Source organism: Branchiostoma belcheri, unplaced genomic scaffold (assembly GCF_001625305.1).
Source record: "Branchiostoma belcheri isolate BF01 breed outbred unplaced genomic scaffold, Haploidv18h27 scaffold83, whole genome shotgun sequence".
In the NCBI taxonomy this organism is placed as follows: Eukaryota; Metazoa; Chordata; class Leptocardii; order Amphioxiformes; family Branchiostomatidae; genus Branchiostoma; species Branchiostoma belcheri.
In genome coordinates, this window is record NW_017804498.1 from 1257598 (window position 1) to 1285425 (window position 27828).

At 39.1% G+C, this 27828-nt stretch overlaps 1 protein-coding gene across 1 annotated transcript in view; it reads right to left on the bottom strand.

Moving 5' to 3' along the window:
• Window positions 1-27828, bottom strand: part of LOC109486794 (dedicator of cytokinesis protein 1-like) — a 51380-nt gene extending 23552 nt beyond the window's left edge. The window contains 31 exon segments of the mRNA XM_019790683.1: window positions 598-676; window positions 1238-1332; window positions 1620-1718; window positions 1911-2006; window positions 2324-2451; window positions 3021-3127; window positions 3786-3856; window positions 4624-4635; window positions 4953-5061; window positions 5324-5458; window positions 9342-9442; window positions 9783-9872; window positions 10444-10550; window positions 10974-11148; window positions 11580-11683; window positions 12111-12282; window positions 12700-12824; window positions 13221-13302; window positions 13559-13602; window positions 13808-13890; window positions 14076-14151; window positions 14319-14390; window positions 14533-14596; window positions 14795-14876; window positions 15331-15512; window positions 17361-17448; window positions 17854-18002; window positions 18936-19035; window positions 19314-19410; window positions 19926-20009; window positions 27708-27828. Coding sequence (XP_019646242.1) covers window positions 598-676; window positions 1238-1332; window positions 1620-1718; window positions 1911-2006; window positions 2324-2451; window positions 3021-3127; window positions 3786-3856; window positions 4624-4635; window positions 4953-5061; window positions 5324-5458; window positions 9342-9442; window positions 9783-9872; window positions 10444-10550; window positions 10974-11148; window positions 11580-11683; window positions 12111-12282; window positions 12700-12824; window positions 13221-13302; window positions 13559-13602; window positions 13808-13890; window positions 14076-14151; window positions 14319-14390; window positions 14533-14596; window positions 14795-14876; window positions 15331-15512; window positions 17361-17448; window positions 17854-18002; window positions 18936-19035; window positions 19314-19410; window positions 19926-20009; window positions 27708-27750 — 3051 coding nt within the window. The 5' untranslated portion in view covers window positions 27751-27828.

A 27828-nucleotide genomic window follows, 5' to 3' on the forward strand; every position in this document is an offset into this window, starting at 1 on the left:
TGATCATGTGCTTATCGAGAAACGGCTGGCAGTCCCCTTCCCTATCCTGACACTAGTGGCAGTGGAGAGGGTTGGAGGGGAGAAAAAAGGAGAGAAGTTAGTGATCTGCAGCATGAGTTAGCTCGGGAGATACAAACAAAAACAAAAATGCTTTAATAAGTGTAACAACAGTCATCATGAAAGGGCAACAAGAGCTATATTCAGCAGTTAAGAGCACTGAAGTATGTGTTAGCGTTGGTAAATCTATAAGACCATTGAAAGTTTTCAGGCATAAATGAAGGGAAGTAGACTACACAAACTTGAGGAATGAGCACTGTGAAACAACTGTTCATGTCTTTCAGGGAGAGAAAGAGTATTGCTTTGAACTTTGTTGCTTTCCATCAAAAGATCAGGGAATATTCTACAATCAAGTATAATTATACATGTAATATAAATTTATATAAAAACTTGTGACTTAAAAAAACTGTTTCTACACATCTAACAACAGTATCTTGACAGATCTGGTTCTTATTTATGTATTTATAGGCTCGCTTGATACTACAAGTTAAAGGCCCATGACCACGGTACCCCTGTCACCCCTCTATCTTCAGTCCATACCTGGTATTCAAAGTTGTTCTCATCCAGGAAGGATTTGTGTAGCGTCTGTGTGAAATACTTGATGGCAGTCAGGACAACACTGTCAAAACAAGTTTAGAGTTATCAAAATGTCAGTGTATACATGTACCTTAATAGAACTTAATATGGCAGACAGGTCAACTTCAACATTAAGAAGCTGATGTATTACAGATCCTCCCAATGCCAAGTATCACCACCATGTCCAGAAACAAACTGGATGTGACTGTGGATCAACTTTCTAAACATTTCAGACCTTAGCTACATGTACACATTTTCCACACTGCAGAAAAGAAAAGAACTACTAAGAATCTTTAACACTAAAAAAACAGGTTAGGCATTCATCACCTACAATGCTACATGTATTGCAAGCAACAGAAAAAGTACTTTTGAGCCCTGCATGTTTACATTGTATGAGTGATGTGAGCTATACAATAAACACATGTATAGGTTGCAGAATTCGTCAAGAAAATACAACTGTAGTACTACAGAAGAATCAAACAGAGTGAAGATTATACTATGATATACTAACTTAGTATATCATAATTATATTTGTGATATCTGTGTAACAAAGGAATGTACATGTACAAGTCCTGTGCCTGTCCATATGTAGACTGAGACTTACTGGTTTTGGTGCATGGTCATGACCACCCAGTCCCTGGGGTACACGTTCTTACTGACCAGGTCACGGAACACCATGAAGATCTCCATCAGAAAGTCCTACAGGCAGACAGACAACAAATGTCCAAACTTGCACCTTCAACTTGTTCATCATCTGTCACAATGTTGTGAAATTCTATGCCAGTACCATAACATTGTTCATTCCAAATCCTTCATGAAGTCCAACATGCCAAACTTTGATCAATATGCAGACATGTAAAAGACTATCATAATGATAATCTCTTGTGAAGACTTTGAGAGCCCCAAGCTACATGTACATATTAGGCACAATCATCATCTTTGATTGAGAACATAGAATGAACATGAAGTGAAGATGAAGTTCTTACCAGTAGATCACTTCTGCTGGGGAAGGCATCAATGTAAGCCTGGTAGTGGTACTCGTTCATTTGACGCAGGATGCCCGTCATACACGCCACAAATGAACCCTGTTGGGTGAATATGGCATACATGTCAGTTAAGTATATACTGTATAGATCTCCAACTACAGGATTGTGCATTCTTTTTGTTTCAGTGTCTTGTTATCTCGCAGACAGGAAAACTAAAAATCACTTGCCCCTCTTTAACTTCCCGTCATCCATGAGGTGATTATGGATGAACAGTCACTCTGACAAACTTACGATAAGAGGAGCATCCCTGTCCATGAAGATGACTGTCTGTATCACTGTCCTGAGGATCTCTTTCATCACTATCTCCATGTCACCGTGGATGGGACCCTGTTTCAATGCAGAAACACAGAAAAATCATAAAGTTAACACAAAAGCATGCAGTTACAAAAACAAATTACATACAGTATGTAAATGAAAGCAGCAAATTGTCACACAAGCCATTGTGATCCATCGTGGTCCATTTGTCAAGAATATTGCCAGGTAGGTACATCAATAAAAAGACTTTTTTACACAACCAATAGGCTTACTCGGCTGATGTTTTGGTCATTGAAAAGAATCTTTTTATTCAGTCACTTACCAACCTGATGAAACTATTTACAGGCAGGTTAGGCTTAGATGACATAGAATGATATAATGGTGCGTACCACGTCTTTCCTGTTGAGGCGGTCTAACACGTCACTCAGCATCTTCACACAGTCTGGCATTTCCTCCTTCCTCTCGATAAGCTTCTTCAACTGGGCCATCATCATGGGCAGGAGGATACCTCGGCACTCTACAGGGAACAAGTGTTTGGGGAGGACTTTCTTAACTTATTTGCTCAATGTAAGGCCAAGAGACTACATCTAGCCATTGAACTAAGTTTGGGTTACTGGAACAGCATCTCTTCTCCCTAAGACAGAAACATCAATGCTGAAGACAGACTGAGAGTGGGGACTAACTGACTCAACAGGAGAAGCAGGGGTTACAAAGGCTGCTCAGGAACATTCTCTAGTCCTAGCCTATTTAGACCAGAATGGTTTTGATCCACTCACAACAGGAAGGACCCTTTCAATTTAATAATCATTATTACTCTAACAATTCTAAAGGATGCCCCTATACTCCACAGGGTACAGCATAAACTGAAGTGGGCAATCTTGCATGTCACATATCGGGACTTATCTCTGCAGTGAGATTGCACTTAAACACAACACAAAGCCTCCATTATCATACTACAGAGGCCAGAGATGGTGCAGTTCTTCCTACTGTAGCCATCCCAGAATAAAGCCAATATTTACTAAACCTGCACAGGGACAGGAGTAACTAGCGAAGTACATATAATCCATGGTCGGAAGCCGTTCTTACCTGATAATCTGAAGAGGTCACTGTGGACGATGTTGTTCATACACTGTACCTTCTGTTTCACCAGCCGGTCAGGGGGAATGTTGTTGATGAAATCCTTCAGCAGGAGGCTGGATTAAGGACAAAAAGGGTACAACTATAGCACCATGCTTGATATCATGGTTTCAACACAGTACCTTCCCTTTAGAATCATCTTGACTAACAGTTGACACTTGATATCTTTCATTCCAGGGAGTACTTGCCCCTTTAAGTTGGTAAACTTTAATTGGGGAATGAAATGAACAGAATCTTATCGATGTATACGACATGGCTATGGAAGTACCATTGGTGCAGTGTGTACTTCGTCAACTTTAGTTCATACACTCACTGATACCTTTTATTGCTTTTTCTCCTAAGTAACTTATTGTAGTCAGGAAACAGGTGGCTGCAAAAGGTCCAGAGAAGGAGACTGGAGGAGGGACAGGGTGGACAGAAACAGAGGAGGAGAAAAAAAACAGAAGCAAGAACAAAAGATCAATGGCCTGTCACAAAGCAAGTAACAGAACTGGTTGGAAGGGTAAGCACTCAGATTTTTACCCCATCTGAAGTTTATTGTGAACAAGCAAAAATCAATGGCACAGACATGCAAATAGAGCAGCATTGAAGACAGAAATCAAGGGGGAAAAATTCAACGAAGTGTTCAATATAACATCAAGGCATAGCATATTAAACAGGAAACATATTGTTACATACATTTTGGCAAAATGTCTCATGATAATGGAGACATACCTCAGTTCCTTTGGATCGAACACTGTGATGACATCAGGGATGACTGTGGGAACGTATCTCAGTGCTGCCCCCTGGTGGTCAAAAGGAATATTGCAATCAATTAGTCATAAAGAACTGCAAACCTGCAGACCTTGAAACACTACAACTGGTCCTTTTGTTGGTAGACCATTTCATGTGATAATTAATTTAATCTATTGAAATTGTCAATTTGACACTGGTAAAAAAAATTGAGAAAAACCATTGATATTATATAATGATAATTAGAAATCGTTTAAAATTCAATACCAGGTATTTCATCAAAACAACTATGAAGATAAATGAGTGTCTGTAGATGATAGCAGAAACAGGTTATTAGTATACATGGCAATAAGATACACTGTAGTACTTGCACAGTTGTATATTGAAATAAAGGTAAGCTTGAGGCAAGCTGCGCAAAATTACATTTAGGGTTCACAGACACATGTAAGACAGGAGAAGGAAGTTACTTTAAAAAAACTGTTTTGTTTTGACCTGCATGATACTAACAAATTGTGAAGGGCCATGGAGGACCAACTGCTATGGAGGAGACTTTGTGGATTGCTTGGAGCGGGAGCTCAAACCAAGTAAGTAAGTTTATTTTGAGCACAGAGATAGCAGAAACACAAAGGGTTTTGAATGAGCTACCATGCAAGTAGCGTTAATGACATCTTGATTCAACTGAAAGTTTGTAACCTACAATGCATGACTAGAGAGTTTCCCACAAAAGGCTTGATTACTAGTACACATTTACTACATTTGCAGTGATGAACAGACAGAAGACAGTAGTATAAGTACACCACACAGCTGTGAGGAACAGTACCTTGATTACTCTCTACAGTCCAGGAAGAAGAGAGTCGTGCAGAGGAGAGACAAGACACAGATTAGGCAGGCGTAAGGCTTTCAGAATTCAAAAGCTGTGCATGCTGGGAAGACAACAGAAGGCAGTTACATAGCTAAAGCATGGATCCAACTTACTGAGCATTTAGCACTGTTCTATCATTTTGAACTTGTTAACATCGTGATACAAACATCAAGGCAATTCTGCACAAAAAACAAGAATTTTAAGGTACAAGGCAGCACAATCACGATGTGAGACAAGTTAGCTATAGTACTATTCTGTCTCCAGCCGGATGCGAATGCTCTCCTTACCTGCACCCCTACTGTAGAGTCAGATGTGTATGTCATCATGCCATTCAGAGACTGGAAGAGATGGCGGACTGCTGCCTCAAACTGCTGCTTGCCTTTCCCCTCATACAACCTGGAATGGCAAGACAAGCATAGTGGGTGAGAATAGTATGAAAAAAGGGACGTTACATGTACCTCAAAAGGGATTGGACCAGCACTTGACCTGCACTGACAAATATACATGATAGTCTATCAGCTGAGCTACAAATACAATCTGTTGTTGAAGAATGCCCAGCTTTGTAATATAGGACCCATACCAGCCCATAGCATGACATAGCATGTGCAACTAAAGTCTTTAGTAAAGAGGAAGCATATACATAAGAAAGGTGACTTACTGTGAGTAGAGCACTCTGGATCTGACAATGAACTTGAAGATGTACTGTAGAGACTTCATGGCCTTCAGGAGAGACTCATGGTTATCCCGCTCATTAGCATTGTCGATGTAGTACTTCAAAACCACCATCAGTTTACTGGGAATAGGGAGGAACAACTTATTTAACTACAATATACAATATATACAATGTCTTTAGTACTTTACTGCTGAAGGGAGTAGACATGTACATTAACTAACAAATACATGTATAACCATGGAACTACATGTAACACTCAAAAACCTGGCAAGTTAATTCATGTACATTTACCCCAATACTTTGGTGTCTGATTTGCCATAGAGTAGGCAGGATCATGATAAAATCAGTTAGAAACTGTGAAAAGAAAACATTTAGCCAGGATAGCATTTTCCTTGATATGAAAATGTTTCATTCAAAACAATTGAATTGAATTAAACTCAAGTTAAAGAATCCTGAGCTGACTGTTGACATGTAAGAAGAATTACAGGCCTGGGATGCTCAATTTTACACAGGGCAACCCCAGAGGGTACAAAGGTATTGTCTATGATAATTTGTCTACAAACCAGTACAAGTCGAATTAACTCCACCCCATCATAACCAGTAACATTGCCATGGGTATCTCCATCACAATCTCATACAAGTCAGCAATTGTAAAGGTTGCTCTAGTTCTCTGTTCAAAATAGCCCGGATTTAACGGCACAATAGCGTACTATTTGGCACAACTGAACCAACAAAATAAATTCTAGTTCAGTTATGCCCTGAGGATAGGCTTAATCAGTTGGAAGAAATGTCGAGGCCTGGAAAGTTCTTCTGTAAGGGACAGACCAGGAAATATCTTAGGGGAGAAAATTTGAAAAAAAAAATTAATTCATGACAAGAAGTTGTAACGAGAAGCAAATTTGACTGCAAAGTGTAGGAAATGTAAGGGAAGAAATTACAAAAACTGTTGATATGGCAAAATGCATGAAATCAAAATGAACCTTCCCTACCAAAACCCTTTCAGCTCTGTCCCTAACATGTTGCTTCAGCTTTTTATTGCTTGTGTTTAATTAAAATCAGTAAACTGACCTTTGCCACATTAGGATACCAGAAGCTATGTTATGAACCTATGGTGTTCATGTGTGCATTCATGTGCATGTAAATTGTGCAAGCAAATTTCATGTACAGGTGTCAATCCATAGCAGCCAAGCTGACTTTCCACAATATCGAGGATTTGAAAATGATTTATTGTGTTCCAGTAACAATGCCCAGCAGGAGATCACACATATAACAGGTGACAGACGTGTTGCACTGGGATGGCTGTTTGGTTTTAACACAACAATACCTGGTGATTCAGACAATACACACTCCTGAATCACCTGGCACATTGGTACAATGAACTCTCCACACCCTCAGACACATTTTCTTGTTAAAATTTTCACCTTGATTCTAAAGATAAAATTAGCACCAACTCTCTAAAAAATATCTAAAGGGGGATTGAAGGGATTTCAGCTGCTTTGTTTTGGAGCAACATACTGTCCTAGAATGTGTGACATTTCATGTTTATATTGGCTAAAAAAAGGGTAAGTTGATCCAGGACAAAACTATCAAATTTGCCAAAATGAAATGACTAATCCTTCATCAAATCCAAGCCTTTGATAGAGATTTGGTGACTATCAATGTAAGTAAAATCACACCTTGCTCATATGATTGACTCATTTTATGAACGTCGTCTAAAATGGCAAAGGCAATAAAACATTACATTATCATACAGAGTATAATATTATCAAATAAAAAGACTACAACATCCCAAGATGGGACCAACAAAACATTGAGACAACTATCTCTCTATTTACATGCAAACAAGGCATCTGCTTAAATCAATCAGGCAGCCAAGACACCGGTGCAATCTATGCAGGGACAGGTAATTACTGTCATTAAGGTCTGAAAGAAACTGGATCGTTAAGAAATACTACTGTGCAATGTTTACACAGCAACACAACACCACTTAAGAAAATTGCTGTCTAAACAAAATCTTCAGAGATAGAAACAGGTGAGGGCAAAACAACTAAACATTGGTAAAGTACTACCAGTAATTCATGAACAAAGGGAAAAACAACACTTGTGGCAGTCAGACTAATATAAGTCACAAATACATCTTATGGAAACATATTTGTTTGTTCACTTGACAAAATTTATATTATACAGTTGTACTGTAGTTTGTAATTCCAAACTTTTCAACTCGTACGACTTACTTCCACTGAAATATCTTATCAAGTATGTGTCTGACAAAAACAAAGGGACTTGCAAGTACATGTAGGTCTAAACATACTAGTAACATCTTGTAGTATAAAAGTTATCAATTCACGTAACATATGAGAAATATTGAGTGTTGTTGATCCTTAAAACCTAGTCTGTGGTCTCCATTCACAGCTAACATTAACATAAGCCCCCTGAGCATTACACATGTGTTATCACAGTTCAGATCTGGAACCCCCCTCCCCTCCCCATGTATCTCACATCACCTGCTGAAGAAGCTAGCCTCTTGGCACAAGGTACAGCTGACCTCTCCTGACAGGAGCAGCTCCCGTTCTGGGAGCTCCTTCATGAGCGGGATCATCTGGCACATGGACGACTTTTTACTGGACTGTTTTGAGAGGGAAGATGGTGCCAATCCCTTCATGGCGAGAACCCGAAATACCGCCCTATGTGGCCAGAGGCCATCCGTCTGACTAATCGGGTCATGGGACATCTGCCACAGTGGCAGACAGTTGACCTCTAAATCATACAAATCGCCATGTCATGTGGTCATTACAGCATTGAAATGGGCCCCAAACATTGCAGTTGCTGTGAATACTAACATATTGCAACTAAGTGCTTCATCGATTTAGTATAACGTGAGAGCATTTTAAACCTGTGTATGAGCTTACATGTAAGACTAAACTGGGGCCTCTACTTGTAATTTTTTTGTGTGTTGAGTGTTCAAATTATTTCCCACTTCTTCAGAGTGACACACAAAGAATTGTAATATTTATCATACCATCTTGGAGGGAACTTTATACCAGCTTTACAATAAGTTCTCAACCAGGAAAAGAAAGAATCTCTGTGAACAGAAGTTGGCCTTGACATTTCCATTACTGTAATGATAAGCATGACCTGTGCTCTGTCTTAGCTTTAGCACAATTACACAGACTGACTGGGGTAACAACATGCCTCTTACACTGATAACATGCCTCTTAAAAGTGCATTTGTTAAACATTTTAACAAATCTTTGTGCTGATCTCAGAGTAACTTTGCCTATTGTGGTCAAACTTTTCATTCTTCAAACTTTTAAAACATTCAGGTACATTGAATATCCTTTTAGTACTGCTACGGAAAGGTTTTACCATCTTTCCTGGTCTTTTTCTGTAGTTGTGTAACACTATATGTGCCTTTTGTGACAACCAAGCATGGAATTATGGAGGCCTGACTAAAAGATATCACTTCCTGTTACAGCTTATTTCATAATTGGTCTCCAGGGACTTAGTAAGAGGGGAATGATAGGGTAAATCACCAACAAGTTGGGTAGAAAAACAGTCTTTATTGTTTTGAGGGGACAAAGAAGTCACTATGATTGTCAATCTATCAAAATCATAAGTGAAAAACCCAAAGTGTGTCATATGTTTTCATTATTAGTCAAAGATTTTAACAACCTATAAGTAGGTCTCTCTCCCTAGAATAAATGAACTTTTAAGAAAGAATGGGGTGAATTCAGGGAAAATAATGCTTCTTCCCAGTATGAAAAGTATGATAACACCAGACAACTGGTACCTTGTACAGTGTCTTATTGATCCTCCCAAAATTTGATACAATGTATGTAAATACCTTCAACCCTAAAAGATCAGTTGTGCCTACTACATGTATATATTGTAAGAATGTGGTGATTATGCAGTACCTTTGTTGTCTGCTAGGTGTCATGGTTTATTACAAAAGTGAGCTAAAATGTGCATTGTAACCTTGCATCCCTATTTCCACATGTACTCACTTGTAAGCCAGTGTGGCACTGAAATGCTCCCTGATGTATGTGTCCAGGACTGGGTGGAACTGGTGGAACTTCCGGTCAGCGATCAGACCAATCACACCAATCTGCATGGTTCAAAATGACTGGTTATACATGTAATATAAGTGCTGATGAAAACTTGACACAACCATTCAGATGGAACAGGCATCAGAAGTGGTCTTGACATACCAAACAGCCTAAAGTTACAAGCTACATCAAAAATGATAAATCTTTTCCTATCATATATACATATGGCCTCCTTTGGTCAGTACTGACTGACCATGTTAAAATACTAATTGTTAACAGCCCTACAGCTTTGTCTATAGCTGAACAGTCCTATACGAGAATTACAGTCTCTGCCACATGAGGAACATTAATTTTGTATCCAAGCGTTACATGTACATATCTAAGTCTGTGATGACTCACCAGTGCATCGAAGACTAGGTTGTCATACAAGTCTGAGTCTTGGTTCTCCATAAGGATGTTGAACAGAGCATCCAAGACATCTTGAAGGAACTGGGTGGAATTGAAAAACAAAATTGGAAACTAGTTGAAATACAGGACCTTACTTTCTTACCACGTCCTTGTTTATTAAAAAACTGATGCGGTTACCATAGCAGTGTTAGAAATACCTATCTGCACTCTGCATTTTGCAGAGACCTTTTCACAATATTGCAGAACGAAAATTAAGCAACCTGCAATTTTGCAGACTGAAAAACATCAGGCTAGGGTGCAATGTTGTCGTAATAATATTCTTCAAGAGCTTTTGTAAATACTACTGACTCTATAATGGACCTAGTAATTTTGCTTTTTTCAAATTTTATGTAAAATGTTTGCCAACAAGCAATTTTATATATGCCATCTCCAAACCCATCAGAAGTGAACCCAGGCTATTGATCATCCTCGTCTATGTATGAGGGACAAACAAGAAGAGAATATGCCACGGGATCAGGTCTAGACTTGTGTATATAAGCGTGTATTTGCATATTGCAGAACAAAACTTTGACATTCTGCAAGAACACTGAAAAAAAGTATTTCTATCACTACCATAAAAAGAAAGAAATGATGACACTATCGCCATGGTTACCTTGACGACCTCCTCTCCGCTGACCTCGCACACCTTCATGAGTGACAGCAGACTGTTCTTCAGGTTCCCGGGGTTCGCTCGCCATTTCAGCAGCCCCAACAGGTCAACTGGGACAGTCAGCCAACAACACAGGTTACAACACAGGGAGATAAGTCTACAGTTTTCTTGCAATATACATTCTATTTTTTTTGCTCTAGATGTTTCTTTTTATTGCAATACATGTGTACAAATGTATAGGGTGAAGAAGATATTGTAAAAAGGACCAAGCACACAATGTCAATTATTAAGAGTGCAAATGTAGGGGCTAAATACAGTATGCAACCATAGCAAAGCCTCTTTGCACTACCAGCAAACCAGAAACATCATGCTCAGTTTTAGGTCGCCTGTTTTACCTTTACCTTTACAGGGAGAGGTTAGAAATAAATGATGAAAACCACATCTGGTACATGCTACCACTGTTTTATTTTGCACAGTTACAGAGTGTTTTTTCCATCCATTACCCCCAGAACCCAGAGCTGATGGTGACTCACCGTTCTGTGTGAGTTTGGTGGAGCAGCCTAACGTCTGGATCTGGAAGCTGTCCTTACTGAGAGACAGGCTGCCAGCATGCAGGGTGGACTTGCTGTTGTTGTTAGTCACACCCTGTCTGTCCAGGGCAGGCAGACTCAGGTAAACCTTGGCCTCATCTGGCTTATTTCTCTCACACTGGAAGAACGGAAGGGCAAGAAACATTCAGATGCTTTTCATTTCAGAATAATTTGTATGTAGTGACACCGGTAGGATTGTTTCATTTCTAAGGTCTAAATTCAATCTTTGAACCCAATTCATTTTATCCCAAACGCATGTTGTTAGAAACCATTCTCAGAGCATCTCATAGCTCAGAGGACTAACAATAAATTAATACATGTACATTTGTATTTGTATTAGGAAAATAGGGATGGGGTGTGTGAAAATGCTGGTGCAAACTTTCCTGAGGTCAGCCTTTTATGCCAATTGTTGCTTCTAGCCAACTTTGTTGTTGTGCCCATGTAATATTCCCACCTGCTCCATGATCTGTTCTGATCTATTCAAAAGTAATCAGTAGTCCTAAGTCTGACTCCACCATTAAGTAGTACAAGAGTGTATTTGTGCGGTACCTTGTAGACTGCCAGGTCATGTTTGCCATCCCTGAGTGTGGTCCCTTCCTGCATCATCAGATGTACGTACGCAATGGCAAAAATCTTCTCCTTACGATCTTTCTCTGCAGAGAGAACAGAAGTCCAACACATTCATTATATCAACAATACAAACTTGGAACAATATTGGCCAAGGAATAATGCTACCCTTTGTATGTTTGACTCATAAAAGAAACATTGGCTCTATGTATCAATGACTTCTCTTCCACATTCATGCCACATTACTAAGGTAAGGACTGAGCAGTGAACTTAAAATATGTCATTTCAAACCCAAGGCAAAGTGTGCTATATCCTTGCAACTTAGCCATTTCATAAAGTTATCAATAAGTGTAATTATTGAATTACTTATGGTGTTACTAGTAGATTAAGGCTGTAAACTAGATGCATTTTTTAATCACAATGAGCACTCTGCAGAATTCAAAAAGATCTTGAACAGTTTTATCTACATAAAGACACTAGTAATTTTCTCCAAACCACAGCTGTTCCCCTCACCTTCCATGGAAGACCTGTGTCGGAAGGCAAACTTGAGGTGGGAGCCGTAGAAGTCCTCGATGGGGATGGCCACCTTGATGGTCTCCATCCAGCGTGGCTGTTTCTGCTGGTAGTAGATCACTGACTTGTACTCACTCACAGGGGGAACACCAGCACCCGTGAAGATCACATTCTGGAACATGGGGGACAAGCTGTCATTTATAGATGTCTGTGAAAACCCATCAATAGTGGTAATTTATGAGAAAGTAATCAGTGGATATGAAGACAATTGGAACTCATGATGGCTATAAGTAAAAAGAAGAAATTTTCTTAACCCTGTACAATTTACAAATATTCCTGACTTGAACAGATACAGCCCAAAGAAGTAGACTCTTAGTAAGATACAATGTACTTATCAGTTCTGACAGAATACAGTACTTATATATCAGTAGATGCCATATTTGTAACCTGTACAACTGATGTGCAACCAAGTTATTATCAACCTAAACTTTAGGGTAAAGCACACTGAAGTGTTAATTTGGCCACCAATATTCTATTGGCTATGGGGTTAGGCAGCATGGAGGAGGTTAAGACAAGTGAACTGACTAACCTGTACTACTGAACCATCATCTTTGCACACACACATCGTCACTTCCACGTTCTTGTTCCGAGCTTTGGTCCCTCTGTCAAACTCCCCAGACACCAGCGTCACGTACATGTCATTCCTGACATCACCTGGGCAATGGGAGAATCATAATGTATCATTCCTATATCTTTAAATGCTTATCTATCATCAGCGACAGTCATGTTTTCACATGCACTTATCATTGTCTGAAACGTACTAACAATTACAACATTATCAAAGTGATGCAGTCGTCATCCAGCAGTGCAGATTCTAAAGAAGTATGAATGTATCATACATGAAAACTATCATTCAGATCATTTCATGTTACAGTGTAGTTGTTATCAATGACATACACATTTTCAAATGCATATATTATTGCCTGAAGCACATTTTTAACTATTGCAATAACTAGAGCAATATTATTGTCATAACGATGCAGCTACCAGCAGAATATCAATTTTCACTTGCAGGAAAGAGAAAGTACCAGGATAATTTGTGTTTCTTACCAGGCATGATGACTTCTGGGAAGCCCATCTTTCGAGCAACAGCTGTCCTGCCATCTACCAGATGTGGGTACTCCTTCCGCACCTGGTACCGACAAAATGATTGAACTTACAAGAACCAGGTATTGTTACTATCATACCTTCTTTATTCTGATTTGCCAACTTCAATCACAGTTCCGAAAACTAAATATTGACTAGACATTCAAAGGCTGTAAAGAAACTCATGTCTCATCATAACAACAGGACTGAGGGTCTGTATTTCTGTCATGCACAAGATCAATTGGCCACATACATGTAAGCTAGTGGTCATATAAAGCTTAACACTTAGTATATGTCAGTACCTGTTTAATATCTCCATCCAGCATTTTCATGGAAACCCACAATCCTGTAACACAAAGTTTATTGATGAACTGGCTTTTGTTCAACAATCTCAAAAATAAAACCTAAATCAGATTATGATAAAACTTTATTTCTGATATAAAAAAATATACATTGTATTACTTAAACGCAAACTTTCTTGGCTGAAGCAAAAACATTCCAAGGACTCTCTAATAGTCCAGTCCAAAATGGTCCAGGAAAGTTGTGAGTACCTTGTCCCTTGTGGTTCAGCTCCCCCCTGGCTGACACTACCTTCTTGATAACTCCCTCCAGAAAGTCATTGTCCCCAGAGACTCTGGAAAAAGAAAGAATAGATAAATACAAACATTAAAACAGTCTTACAGTGTTTTCTGTTTTGTCTAAAACCTGATTATTGAGTGTCAATTGCTGGGTAGAAACATATTCAAAACAATATTGTTTATGTGAAATGTTTGTAATGTTATTGTTGCCATAGGTCTTGAAAAAGAACCCTGTACTCACTGTTGGAATGGTATGAAGTGTTGTTTCTCAATGTCTGACTCCATTTTGCCATTTACTACATCTGTAATGTCCATCACTGGAAAAGAAATAACATGTTCAAATCATTGTGTTTTTTTAGTCCTCTTGATTGAAAAAAGTCCAGGCCATTCATAGTAATCTAGGACAACTCCTTAAACACAATAAAATTTGTATCAGTTCCAAGTTTGAACACTGGATACCGGTATCCTGATCTGAGTCTCATACCTGCAACTCCAAATGGTCTTCTTAGGCCATTTGTGAACTTCTTGTTGTCTGCCTCTTTCAGATCCATCCTTCCTAAAGGAGAGAGGGAAGGTAAGAGTCAGTAATGAAGACTTCACAGAGATGCAAAGGAGGAAGGGACAGGTAAAAGCATGTGTAGTACACATGTAACCCAGTACATAACCCAACACTATGGCACATCAGAAGACATACTCACCTACTCTGATGATCTGACACAGCAGACATATCTTTTCTCTTCTGAGATCGTATTGTCCAAGGTCCTACATGTACATGTACATGACATGTTAGTCGCTGTTTAATATCATTGTACCACAGTAGACATTCATAGACAATGTTTTTCAATTTTAATTTTCAATTTCATACCTCCTGTAGAAGCTGTTGAATCTTTACACAAGGCATGTTGTGTACTAATAGTGAGTCTACAGACTGACAGAGAATTGGTATGATGACAGACTTACCGTGAAGATTGCCCTGAGGTTGTTCAGCATCTCAATGTCCTTGGGCATGCCCTGTGGGCTCCAGCTCACCACATAGTTCTCACTGTGAAATCAGTCATGTTCAAACTTAGGAGATTCATACAAATATCTTATGGGAGGTGTCAAGATTAAATTAAGCTACTACGGACTCACCACCTGAGGATGCGTGAGGAAATAAAATGACGCATCTTAAACTTTTCAACTGTTTGTGCTTCTTCTCATACCGGTACTTGTCATTTCTTGCTATTAACTTTCTTAGTAAACAATCCTCCAATTTCACCCAACCTTCACACAACTCCCACACAGTCCTTGCACCAAAATTTTGTTTCAAGATACTGGTAGATGTAAAAATAACCTGGCATGTAGCAAATATCATTTGCGCTCATGTCGCAAACTCATTTGTGCGTTTGTCCAAAATTTGTTGAATCTTGTACTCCTACATGTATGATGTAACTTTTGCCCAATATTTCTTTTTCTACAATAAGATAGTAAGTCAGCACAAAGCCTCTGTACTGTACCTGATGAACCTATTTTCCTTGGCATCGTACAGGGCCATGAAGACATCTGCGTCCTCCCCCACCCTGCACACAAAGTTCTTCACCACCACATACAGGTTATGGGAGGTGGCCTGGGTCTGGGACAACCTCTGCACACCCTGCATGGACTTCTCCCGCTGGATCCTCTCAGTGGCTGTCTCATGCTGACAGAGAAAAAACAACAATAATTTACTGTAATTTTTTTGCGGTACTTTTATGTTTGCAGTTTATGTGGCCACTTCTGTACTGCGAAGTTATCATTACCGTTAAGAAATAATTTGCAGACATTCTTTTTTTCTGGACCTGCTGTCAACGAGAACATACTGTAATTCACTTTGAGTTCACGGTGGCAAAATTTCACGGTGAGGAAAAAATCGAGGTGTTCACGTACTGATATGTTCACGGTGGCGGCAGGGGAATACTCAAAAGAAAGTCGGCGGAGGCGTGAAGCGCTGCAGTCCCCGCGAATCCCCCATATTTTATCGGACCGCACATAATAAAGTCCAAATATTTTTCACGCAAGATCGCCGGCTATGTAATTTTTTAGCAAAACGCTACGGTGGTTTGGGGTCAATATTTCGTTGTTTGCGGTTAAAAATTCACACCACACGCGAAGGACCAGACATCGAACTGTTTGATTTTCACTCGGCTATTCAAAGACGAACTTGTAAATTACATGTTCAAAAACAAGAAAAGTTTGTTTCCCGGTATTTATCTCTTGAAACACGGCGCTGAATTGACGTCGCAAAAATATTTCGTCCGCCGCGCGCCCTCCCCCATGCAAATCCAGCGTCACGTGCCCATATTTCGCGTCTCTGATTGGTTGTTGCGTCAAGCAGCAGGGACGCCGGCGGTAGAATTTGAGCCAGCCGAGGCGCTTGTAAACAACTTTTCTTTTTCTAAATATAAGCGCTAAAATGCTCTTTTCACATCCACACATCGATATTCTAGTAAAGAAATGCATAGTTCCAAGAATATTTCAGGGAAATATATATTTCTATGCGGATTTTTGGCGTTTTCGACGTGATTTTGGTGAGCACTTTTCCCGGAAGTACGGGCCTCGGCGTGGGTTGTCTTGTACCCACGCTAAATTTTTAGCGTATTTACCCTGCGTTTTACCAATCAAAACAATAAAGAACTCCCGCTAAGGAGAACCCAGTAACATTCTAGATCCCAGCAATTCAGGTTTTGATCAAATAATTTGTAGATGTGCCCGTATTTTATCGGGATGGGATAAGCGTCGCGGCGACTCATGCACCGGGTCGTGCCGTGTAAGTTACTGTAACGTTTACGCTAAGATTTTTGTACGCAGTTGACTCTGCTTGACACGCGATTCGGTGTCTCATACATGTATGATTTCTAATATTAGTTATAGCATTATAATAATTTTGATACTCAACAGTAGCTCATTTGTTATCAAATATACGGAACATCGTTACATGAAAAGCATAAGACGTGAATAATTTATTGCTGTTCGGGGCGAAGGAGTGTTAGCGGTTTGATGAGTTCACGGCACAGAAGTGACCGTGAAAACCGTGAACATATCAGTATCGTTAAAAAATCAGTAATTACAGTATACATTTGTAGTTCTGTGGACTACACCTCCATCATTCTCAGACCACGAATTTTTGCTACCGTGAACATAAAGTGAATTACATTATTATGATTTTTCTGTAAGCAACATTATGTCTTCTGAGGACATTTGTACTTTGAATTTTCAATCATCTAAATTTAAAATTTTCAACACCATCAATAAATAATAACTTCAGCATGCTTTCTTTCCTGACTAGGCCCAAAGTTCCTATGTGATCAAAACATTTTGGACAACTTAGTCTACTTGATAGTACCTCTTCCACTGCATAAAATGAGATGTCAGTCTCCCCCATATATATATATTTCTGTCTTGTCCTTCTCTTCTATTTAGGTGGAACATGCTCTAACACAGGCAATGCCTTCAAATACTTCTTTGTAACAGCCCAAATGTGAATGTAATAAAGTTGATTGTGACTCACAGCTCTGTACAGGCTGATGGTCCCTGTTGTCTCAGGGTCCAGGATTCCTCCCTGTTCATCCCTCACCACCAGGTCTAGTCCCAGTAACCTGTCAAACATACATGGAGTCAATTATTCACCATCTGTACAATTCTTATGTTGTTCTGTCAGAATTCTCAATAGACAAGATTCATAGTCTCAAGGTAGAGAACAAAATTCTGTAAAAAGTAAGATTCTGCAGTTTTTGTTTCCAGTAATTCTTGGCCAAAGCCAGTTACAATACATTACACATACATGTAGGCTTCACTACTGAGCTTGAGCATCAACCCATGATAAGAAAACTTAACATAATGCTACATTTGTGAAAGACAAATAACAAAGGACTAAAAAAAATGACAAAAAATTGTTAGAATTTGCTACTCCCTCATTTATCCACACACCCATGACTGTCACTTCAAACTTCAATACAGATGTGTAGCTAATACTAGTATCTATAATTTCAACTGCAGCGTACCTGTTGCCAAAGTCTATCTTGGAGGTGACCAGTTGCTGCAGCTCCTTGAGTTCATCCACAGGTAAGGTCCCTGACATGATCTGTCTCCGCCAGTCAATCATCTCATACATCATCTTCCTGACTGTGTCAAACAGGTCCATACTGTGTCTCTGGATGGGCAAGAAAGGATGGAGGTCATATACAATAAGTATATCTGCATGGACTCATGTCACTCATGATGGTTCCAACATTGAAATGTTGTGACTTGGCATGGCAGTTTTTGTTTGTTAGCATTGCTTGCTCGAGATTATCAACCCTGTCTTAAGGGCAGGATTGCAAGGGATGGTCACTACTGTAAGACTAAGAGATCAATCCTGACTGTCCATCACAATTAGCAGTTCAACCAATGATAGCATCGTAATTAGCTGTTCAACCAATGAGAGAGTGGCCATGGCATTGGTCTATTGTAGCTATCAAAGTTTTAAAATGTTGTCTGTGGGTGAAGTTGCACATGTGGGAGAGGGGCTAAAACTACTTCAGTTATAACTTAAGACAGGAGAGGTGACTGTTTGAATGTACGTTCGATTCATTATTACATTTACTACTAACTGAACAAGTAATGCAATTCATATCATTCCTTTAGAATCACTGAAGACTTGTGAAGTTAATACATGTATGATTTGTTGAATAACTTGATTATTGTCATATGACTGTGACAATACTGGAATCAGGAAACCAGATGATTATCCCAAGGAGATTTAAGTCGAGATAACCTCCTTGATTATCCTAAGATTGGAAAAAAAATGATCTGCAATCAGCATGGCAATCACAGCCAGGTGAGATATAAGCACCAAGAGTGTACCTTTCCAGCTTTAGGCACACTGTAGGGATCGTTCCCCCTATCCTATATACAGTGTGGAAAAAGGTAACACGTTATATACATGTACAATCATGTAAATCTATGTTCAGACCTAGCCGGGCACTATTTCATAAACAGCTTTTGGGTCAACACAAAAGAATTGCTTTGAAAAACTGTTCTAATGAGGGCTTGAAACCACTTGTCAAATTGTCGCAGAACACTGAACAAGTGAATCCATACATACCACGTAAAGCTGTTTCCATATAACTCCCCATTCTCTCAGCACTGTTGTCATTTCTTGCACCACCTTTGGATCTTTTGGTGCCACGGTTTCATTGTACTTCCTGTAAGATACAATAAAATATACAGAATTACATTCTATAATATAACAAAGACAGTATAATTCAGTATGGACCAGAGAGGACTGTAAGAGCATCAACAGAGAATTCATCTTTCACTTCCCATTTCTAGACAGGAGAAACTTGAAATTTCATTTCATAAACTGGCAACAGAGCATGAAACATCTGAATTTGACTATCAAAATCAGAAATTCGAAAAAATCATGTGAGTTTTTGCATCCAATTATTTTTTTTACTGCATACTGTATTTATGTGTGCCTTACCCTGCATTCTCCACCTGTGCCTGTTTGATGTGCACATAGCTGGTGGGGAAGATTCCCTTGACTGACTTGTTCCGCAGCTTGGAGCCTCTGAACCAGCCTGAAATACATAGAAGAATCATATAAATGGTTTATTTGCAAATTGACATAAAACTAAAACAACATTGCAGCCTAATAATACAAAGTATTGTACAAAAAGCTGAATTACGTAGTTTTAGGGAACACACAAAATATCATTAATATTTACAAACTTAACTAAATAACCAGAATATATACAATTGGTAGTTGGGTGATGCACAGTAAGTACCATCACCATCTTTCCTGTCATGAAATTTCTTACCTTTCTAGGTTTACATCAATAAGTATATATTTTGTGTTATCCACAAATACTAGTTTGTACAACATAACGGATTCAAGACCTTGTTGTCTTACCGGTACTCTCAAACTACCAGTACTCAAAGTAGATGTTAGGTGGCAGAATCATGACGTTTTCTCAGCCTACCATTCAGTAGGACACCCATTCTGTTTAAAATGGGCAGCTAGGAAAATGTTGAGATTTTGCCTCCTAACGTCTGTTTAGAGATTGCTTTGTCCTTCACTACATCATGTACATACCATCATTCTCCTCCAGTATATGCAGCGTGTCCCCAACAGTCAGGTCTAGTTTGGTCTCCCCATTGCCATGGTAATTGTAGATAGCTGGAAGATCAAGTCACACAAGTTTAGTTCATAACTTATATCATGCAAAAACATGGGTAGTCCAAAATGGTTTATTCATTCCTGTTTTTGATCTTTGATCAAACATCATCATTACTCAGAATGGCTTTGTCATTGACATCCTTACATTTAATGATTTTCATTACAAAATCATATTCGAACATACATTACATGTGTCCTTGATACCCTTCTAAAGTCGTATCTTCTAGGAAATTTACCATATTGAACATCAGTTTTTATTAACTGTTGTGAAATCCATTTGCCAGCTAAGATGAATGGATTTATATCCCCACAAAACTGCACAGTGGTACATGATATTCAGTGCTACAGTAACTGTTCTGGCTCCTTTCCTGGCTTGAAGCCCTAAAGCTGCTAGACTGGAGCAGATCCAAAACTAAGGTCTCCTGGCCTCCCCTTCAGAGTTAGAGAATGTGACAGAAGGTAGAGGGTAGTGAACAGGGAAAAGAAGAAATATGTGGTATGCATGATGGTGATGTTCACTTCATACATTGTATATGAATTTCTACAGATATTTACGAATCTAATAAATAGTACAGAGTACTACAGACATAAGAAATATGAAGTACACAGACGCTGGAGCGACAAAATTACAGCTGACTCTTCCAAATTCGTTGTAGAACCAGCGGTGCATGAAAGAAGCTGTTATCTGCAGCTTCCATATGGTTGGGTACATGCCTACAAGCAAACCACACTGGCAACTATCAAGCCTTGTGATCTTTCCTGCATCTTCATTTCATAAGAACGAAATGTGGGACTTTGAGTGAGGAATTTCATTACCGGTTCTACAATTTACAATGTATATCATCTATCACCAATACCCACGGTCTGTCATAATTCTTGTTGGCCTTATATATAAAAGAGTAGTATAAGAAAGTTGTGACTAAGCCAATTACATTTTATCTACATGCCCATATGGCTGTTGTGGTTTGTTATCACTTCAATGGTAGTGGTAAGCAGTCTGTTCTAACTCCCCTTGCTTTAGCAGCGATGAAAGCTGTGGGCAGACCAGCTATCTATGGCTTTCATGCTCTGTTATCAATTCGTAGAGCCGCACTATAGTGTAAGTGAGGAGAACCTAATAATAACCTGCATGATTCCACTGTTCATCTTACTACGGAGTCCTACAAGCTACATGTAAGACATTCCGGCATATGCACAGAATAATATACAGTGTTATACTAATTCTTAGTGGAATTCAGGACAGCAGCGTGCTATATACATGTACCATACTGTTGTCCTTAACCAAAAGAAACATTAGGTGATATTGATTTTCCCATTACTAGACATCCTGCAGTGATAAACATTAGCTTTATCAGTACAGGTGTTTTCCAGTTAAAGTCTCCAATCAAGGGAAAACCTGGGGTATACAGAATCTGTGTGTCAGGACATTTGTGGCTTTCTGCAAAAAGACAGCTCTTAATGAAGAAGTCCCTGTCAGGTAAAGTGTGATGAGAGATTATCATAATTTGGAACCTGAGGACATTGTGGGGGCAGACAGTTCACTGTATGTGTCTTACAAACTTGAGCTGTCTCCTTACATCTGTATTATAATTACATGTACCAGCGATTGGTTCTCTCACAGCCTGCTTGAAAATCCAACAACATCAAAATCTTACGATGATGTACGATGAATGGGACCCCGCCTTCTGTCATGCCAGTGTAGTGACATAGACACCAACCACTAATAGACTAATAATCCATTCTTGTTCTTGGCCATCAGCCATCCCGCCAGGTTAGAGAGGCTTCTATCATGACTCATTTATTTTGAAAACATTTTGGAATGTCAAGGCTATGGTATGTACTTGGAGTATGTACAAATGTACTTGTTGTTTAACAATGACATTTCTGGATTGCCCTGAGGAAAATGCTGTCTACGTTGTCAATATGAGGTACATAACAGGTCGAGAAACATCTGGGATTCCTGCCCTTTGTGAGCCTCAAGCCAGATGGCAAGGTGGTCTTCTGGTCGGGGTTGTTGACTTAAAAATCTAAAAGGTTCTCGGCTCGAACTCTATCAGACCCCAATATTGTGACCTAGGGAAAGGCATTTTTACACAAGTTCTACATCTTCACTCCACTCAGGTGAAAAGGATTACCTAGCTTTGGTTAGGGAGGTCTTCTTGGATGGGACACTGTCACAGAAAGCCAGAGGTCCTGTGTTTGACTCACCTCAAGCATAAGGAAAAATCCATCCCTGTGGGTCAATCAAGCCGTACAGTCCAGCCTAATGCTGCTAGTGCTGAAGTGTGTACATAGTTGTACAAGACTGATGTGTTTTATGAGTTATTCAAAACAAACAAACAAATAGATACACATCCCAGATGGGGATACATAATATGAAGCACCTGATTGAATGCAATAATAATCATCATATCATTAACGCTATGGCACAGCTGGTTCCATTCTGTATGTTGCTAGTTTTTTTTTTCTTTACTTGCACAATATTATGAGACCTCATCCAGTATCCTCCCACATCAGTAAATATACTACCCTGTTCCCTTAAACCTCTCAACTCAAATCATTACTCAAAGATTTAAAAAAATAATGGGCATTAATTAATTATCCAAACTTTGCTATGAGGGAGTGAGCATTTGATTTTTCATTACCTCAGGAATCATGGCACATTGTGCTATTCATGCCCTAAACTAGCTGGAGCTCCTGAGGGACAGATTATACTGTGCAATTATTGGCTTCGGACCAAATCAGTCCTCAATTTTCTCCCACTTAAATCCTGCATGGAACACTGGAGGGTGTTTAATAAACTCGGTGGAGTAATGACTTGGCCTGTTGGGAATAAATGGAGGAGATAATTATAATGACTTAATGTGAGAGAAATGTCCCTGGGAGTTATCTGAATAATAATGCTTCCAATCCATCACTTATGGCGATCACTGATGATTTAAAATTATATATATATTTTCTACAGTAATAAATTTAAAGGGAAGAAACCAAATTTCAGGTACCCAAGCAAATAACATTCAATGATTGTCATTAGATTTTTTTTCAAATCAATCCAAACAAATTTAGCTTATCAAGAAAATGTGAACTTCATATACATGCGTAAATTTCATATCTTACATTTACATATGCAATATATGATTATCTCCCACTTGTACATGTATACTGATGTTTCTATACCTATAGTATATACTGTAAAAATATGTATATTTGTTATTATTCCTTAGGACAGTGAACCTTAACTCTTTGTTAAAAACATGATTACTCACAAGCTTCTCACGAAGGTCCATATCATAAGGAAACAGAACAGAAGGCTTCCCTTCTTGGTACCGCTTTGATTTAAAGAGTGGCGTAGATATATCACCAGAAATATGCCCAATTCAGAAAAGCTATTTTTATAACATCCTTTCAAGAGTGAACAGGCTGAAATCAAGAATCATGCAACAATATATTTCGTACATTATCAAACATACATTCAAGAAAACTGATGTTACACACACAATTAGTAATACAAGTAATACAAATATCTTATTTTGTTGAGCTATGAGCCACTTTGTGCAAGATTCTGTAATTGTAGGGAAATTGTTTTCTTTAAATGTCAGAATATTTAGTTGGTTAGTACACATTGCCCTACATATTGCATAAAACAGGGCAATAACAGGGAGTACATGTCATTTGTGTACCTACATATACTAAAGAAAAGCAGGGATTGTTTTTTCCTGGCAAGATAAGATATTATTTAACTCACAATAAATCGTCAGGCACATGTACAATGTATAACTTGTAGCAAGTTGTACATTTACTACAACTACGTAGTTAAAATAACACACTCAACACAGTACAGATGTGAGGACCTGTTACATGTACAATGTACATTGTACCTTCACAGCTGCCAATGCCAGTTGTAGCAGTTGTTGGGTAACCATGTAAAATCATGATTAATTGCAATGACAGGTTGAAATAGTCACAACAAATCTTCATGTTGTTCTAAAATCTTTGAGTCAGGGATTTTTTTCCTCTAACACAAACAAAGCAAAAAGTGTTACTTGAAACTGTGTACACATATATGCATGAGAATACAGTATTGCCCAAATAAAAAGTGGCAGGGAAATAAGAAACTAAAAATTCAGATTTGTAGGCTGAAGGTCAAAAGGTCAGACATCAGGATCATCTTCCTCCTGGACAGGAAGTTACAGTGTCTGAATTTGGAATGTTCCATTTTATCAGCAGGGGATCCACATGTGGAGGCAGTAAATCTAAATCTGACCTGACAAATTTTTGATGATTGATTCAAGAATGACCCTAATAACAAACATCTTGCTTCAGTAACTTAAATATGATACACAGTCCACTTCTAACTTCATTTTGTCCAATCTTTTTCAGGTAGAATCAACATATGTCATGGTGTTGCATTCTTACCAAACAGATATGTTGACAACATGCATCATTGCACCTCTAGAGGGTGGGTGAGTGACTGGGTGACAACACCCATGCTGTTTTGGTGCCATACCAGTTGTTATAAAGACTAAAATGGACTCCTCAACCATCAAAGTATCAACTCTTGCAATTGTGCCTTGACTTGTAGATTGGTCCATCCAAATGTAGTTGTTGTGTACAATTATTGTACAGCAACTCCAACTTACATTAATGGCAATGACTTGTTTTTATAATATATACACACAACCAATTCAACATACATTGTATTTCAAAAATCTTTTTCATAACAAATATCCAAGGATCCTGTTAAAAAAAACTAGTACTAGTAGTAGTACCTTTTTTGTCCTTCACTAAATTTCACATATCTTCTGTAATTACAAGTGAAACAATACACTTGTGAAGTATGTGGAGGCTTGATCCCACATGCTCTAAAGAGATCTGCAGCACATATCTCACATAGGTACATCCTCGTACAGGTCAGGGAGTCATAACTACCACGGTTTACATCTCCTAGCCTCTACCAGGCTCCGCGGATCGCTGGAAAAATAGTAGAAATGGGCCGAAATAAAGGGATAGTACACCAGAGAAGATCCAGCCGGCCATAGAAGCTCCAATTTGCGACCCACGGAGCCTGTGCGGAGTCGCAAGCTTCTTTGAAGTTCACTAATCGCTATCTAATAGGTGCAAAGTGGTTAAGTACCCCTTTTATTGCTCTCCGACTCGTCCGTGACGGACCTGACACGAGCGGCCATGTGACAGGAAGTGTCAGTGGTCACGAAGTTTTGAAGTTATAACGGTCTTGTCTCGTCTTTTTCCTGACGCATTTTTTGCCCTCTGACTTGCACTGGCGAACTTTCCTGACGTTCTGTGGCCCTTTCCGTATGTTGGAGGTTATAACAATCCTCTATCGTAGTTTTCTGTGTTATTCTTTGTCCACAGCCGTACTTTTTGTGGCAGCTTTTTGTTTTACTTGTAAGATAAACAGTTATATAAACAGTCATCTGTCCTAAGTCAAAGTTATCTGTGCGGATTTCTGTCTGCTGCCGATGGCAGTCCGGGAACGAGTTCGCCGTGTGGCGAAGGACGTTTTTGGTTATGAAACTTTGCGGCAGGGTCAGGAGGACGCCGTGTTGGGGATTTTGGATGGGCACGACGTCTTCGTTGGACTGCCGACGAGGGCCGGCAAAACATTCTGCTTTCAGGCCATACCGTCGTGCATCAACTCCCCCGAAGGAGATGCTTACCGTTTGCTACTAGGCGTGGCCCTCTGGTCCGCCATTGCCTAAAATGAGTCGCCCTTGCATCGAATAGTCAATGTTTGACTCAAAATCAGCCGCAGAAAAAGAGAAAATGTCGATTCTTCTTTGTTTCTGTTTTTCGCGCCGGAGTAACCGCATCGTAACGAAACTATAGCGTAACGTGGAACCATATGGCATTTGTATCGCAAAAATAACCCAACTTCAGTACATTTCATCAACAGCAAGAAAAAGCCTCGGTCTTATGTCAGAAAAAAAACACAGATAATAGGAACATAATGTGAAAAAATATAATTTTCGTCGCGTTTTGCTGTCAGTCTCTATTTGACCTTTGTCCCAGACACAGCCACAGTGCACACACACCCGGCTGAGTTCCCGCTGGGCGCTGGCGGGTTTATGACTTGAATGATCTTCAGCGCTGACCAAGTTTCTTTGTACGAATAATAGGGGGATTAATTTTATATCGTTTGAAGCTTGCGACTCCGCACAGGCTCCGTGGGTCGCAAATTGGAGCTTCTATGGCCGGCTGGATCTTCTCTGGTGTACTATCCCTTTATTTCGGCCCATTTCTACTATTTTTCCAGCGATCCGCGGAGCCTGGTAGAGGCTATACATCTCCCACATGTTTATTTACTTAGACCTCGCCTGTCAATGACAATCAGCTGGCTTTCCTGAACAAGATCAACCTCTAGAGTCATTGTCCAGTCTTGGATTAACCTTATGAGGTTTGTCTAGTTACCTATATACTAGTACTAGTATTTAGATTTTCTTCTGTCTCTTTGAAATTGGCAATTTAGGCTATTGACAGGAAGTTTCTGTCAATAGCAATTTAGGCCATTCTTTGATTGGAGATTTGGACATACAGTGTACCCGGTATACTGAAAAAAGTGATTCAAAGGAACTTCTGTGCTTCCTGTCAATGACTTTTTGAACTATTGTCTTGTATTGGCAGGATGTTCCTGTCAATAGCCAGCCTAAAATCAAAGATTGATGGAAGATTCTTCATTAAATAAATTCAACAGTTTTCAACATGCATGTATGCAGTTGCCCAGCTGAAGCAGTAGTGGCATATGGTGTCCTGCAAACTACATTTTCACCTGATACTACAATGTTAATCTGTAATTGGGTCTGTAAGATACTACTTCCAAATGAAAAATAAAACCCGTTGACATATTTCAATATTTTTAAATTTCATCCTTTGTACATTAACAAGGTGATTTTGTTGTGTAACATTCATTCATTCAACTATAAACTCCCCTACTTATTCATCTATAAATCTATTCATTCATTCTTTACCTGGAAACAGGTTTTACACATAAAGAATAGTTTAAATAAACGTGTACGTACAGGGCATCGCGAATGCGAAATTATATGTACAACAAGTGGGTTATGAAGAATTAAGAACAACTTTGAAAGGCGTAACGTCACATTTACCCCAGTTACACCGTTTGCGCAAAATAACATACATATAATTTGTAATTTGTGATAATCTTGCCAACAAGTTGTCAAATTAATAATGTAGTTTATGTATAATAAATTTATGGGGCCCAAACATACAGAGGAAATCTTGGAAAGGGTATACATGCAGGATGTGAGTCCAATTACTTACCTGTTTACCAAGATTTATAATACACGTGATTTTATTCATGTAGTGTGTAAAAATTATACATCTGATTTTTTCACGAATCAACATACTTGCAAGTTGCAGATGGTGGTTGTTGCTCTTTTTCGTAAATCTATCAACATAGAAGGTTCAAGTGAGCTCTTTGTGTAACAAGTTCGAGATTGTGTTTGTAGAGGTACATTAGAAAGGTAGATTGGGAACGGATTTGACGATTTTAGGCAAGACAAACGTTCAACAGGAAACGCTTTTGTGGGCGTTCGCCGAAAGCGGAAGGGTGCAAAACATCCTCAGGACGCTGGAATTTCAGAAAAAAATCCCATGAAAAATCGATTAGCTCCCGTCATTGGGCCCTTAAATCAATACCCCAGGTGACCCTGTACCTACCTACGGCATATTTCCTCGTAGTGGTGGGCACCCAGCGCGTCATCTTGCGATGTACTTCACGATTTGGAGGCAACAAACGATGCTAACTTTCCTCAAACTCCACTTCCGCCATGTTGAATAT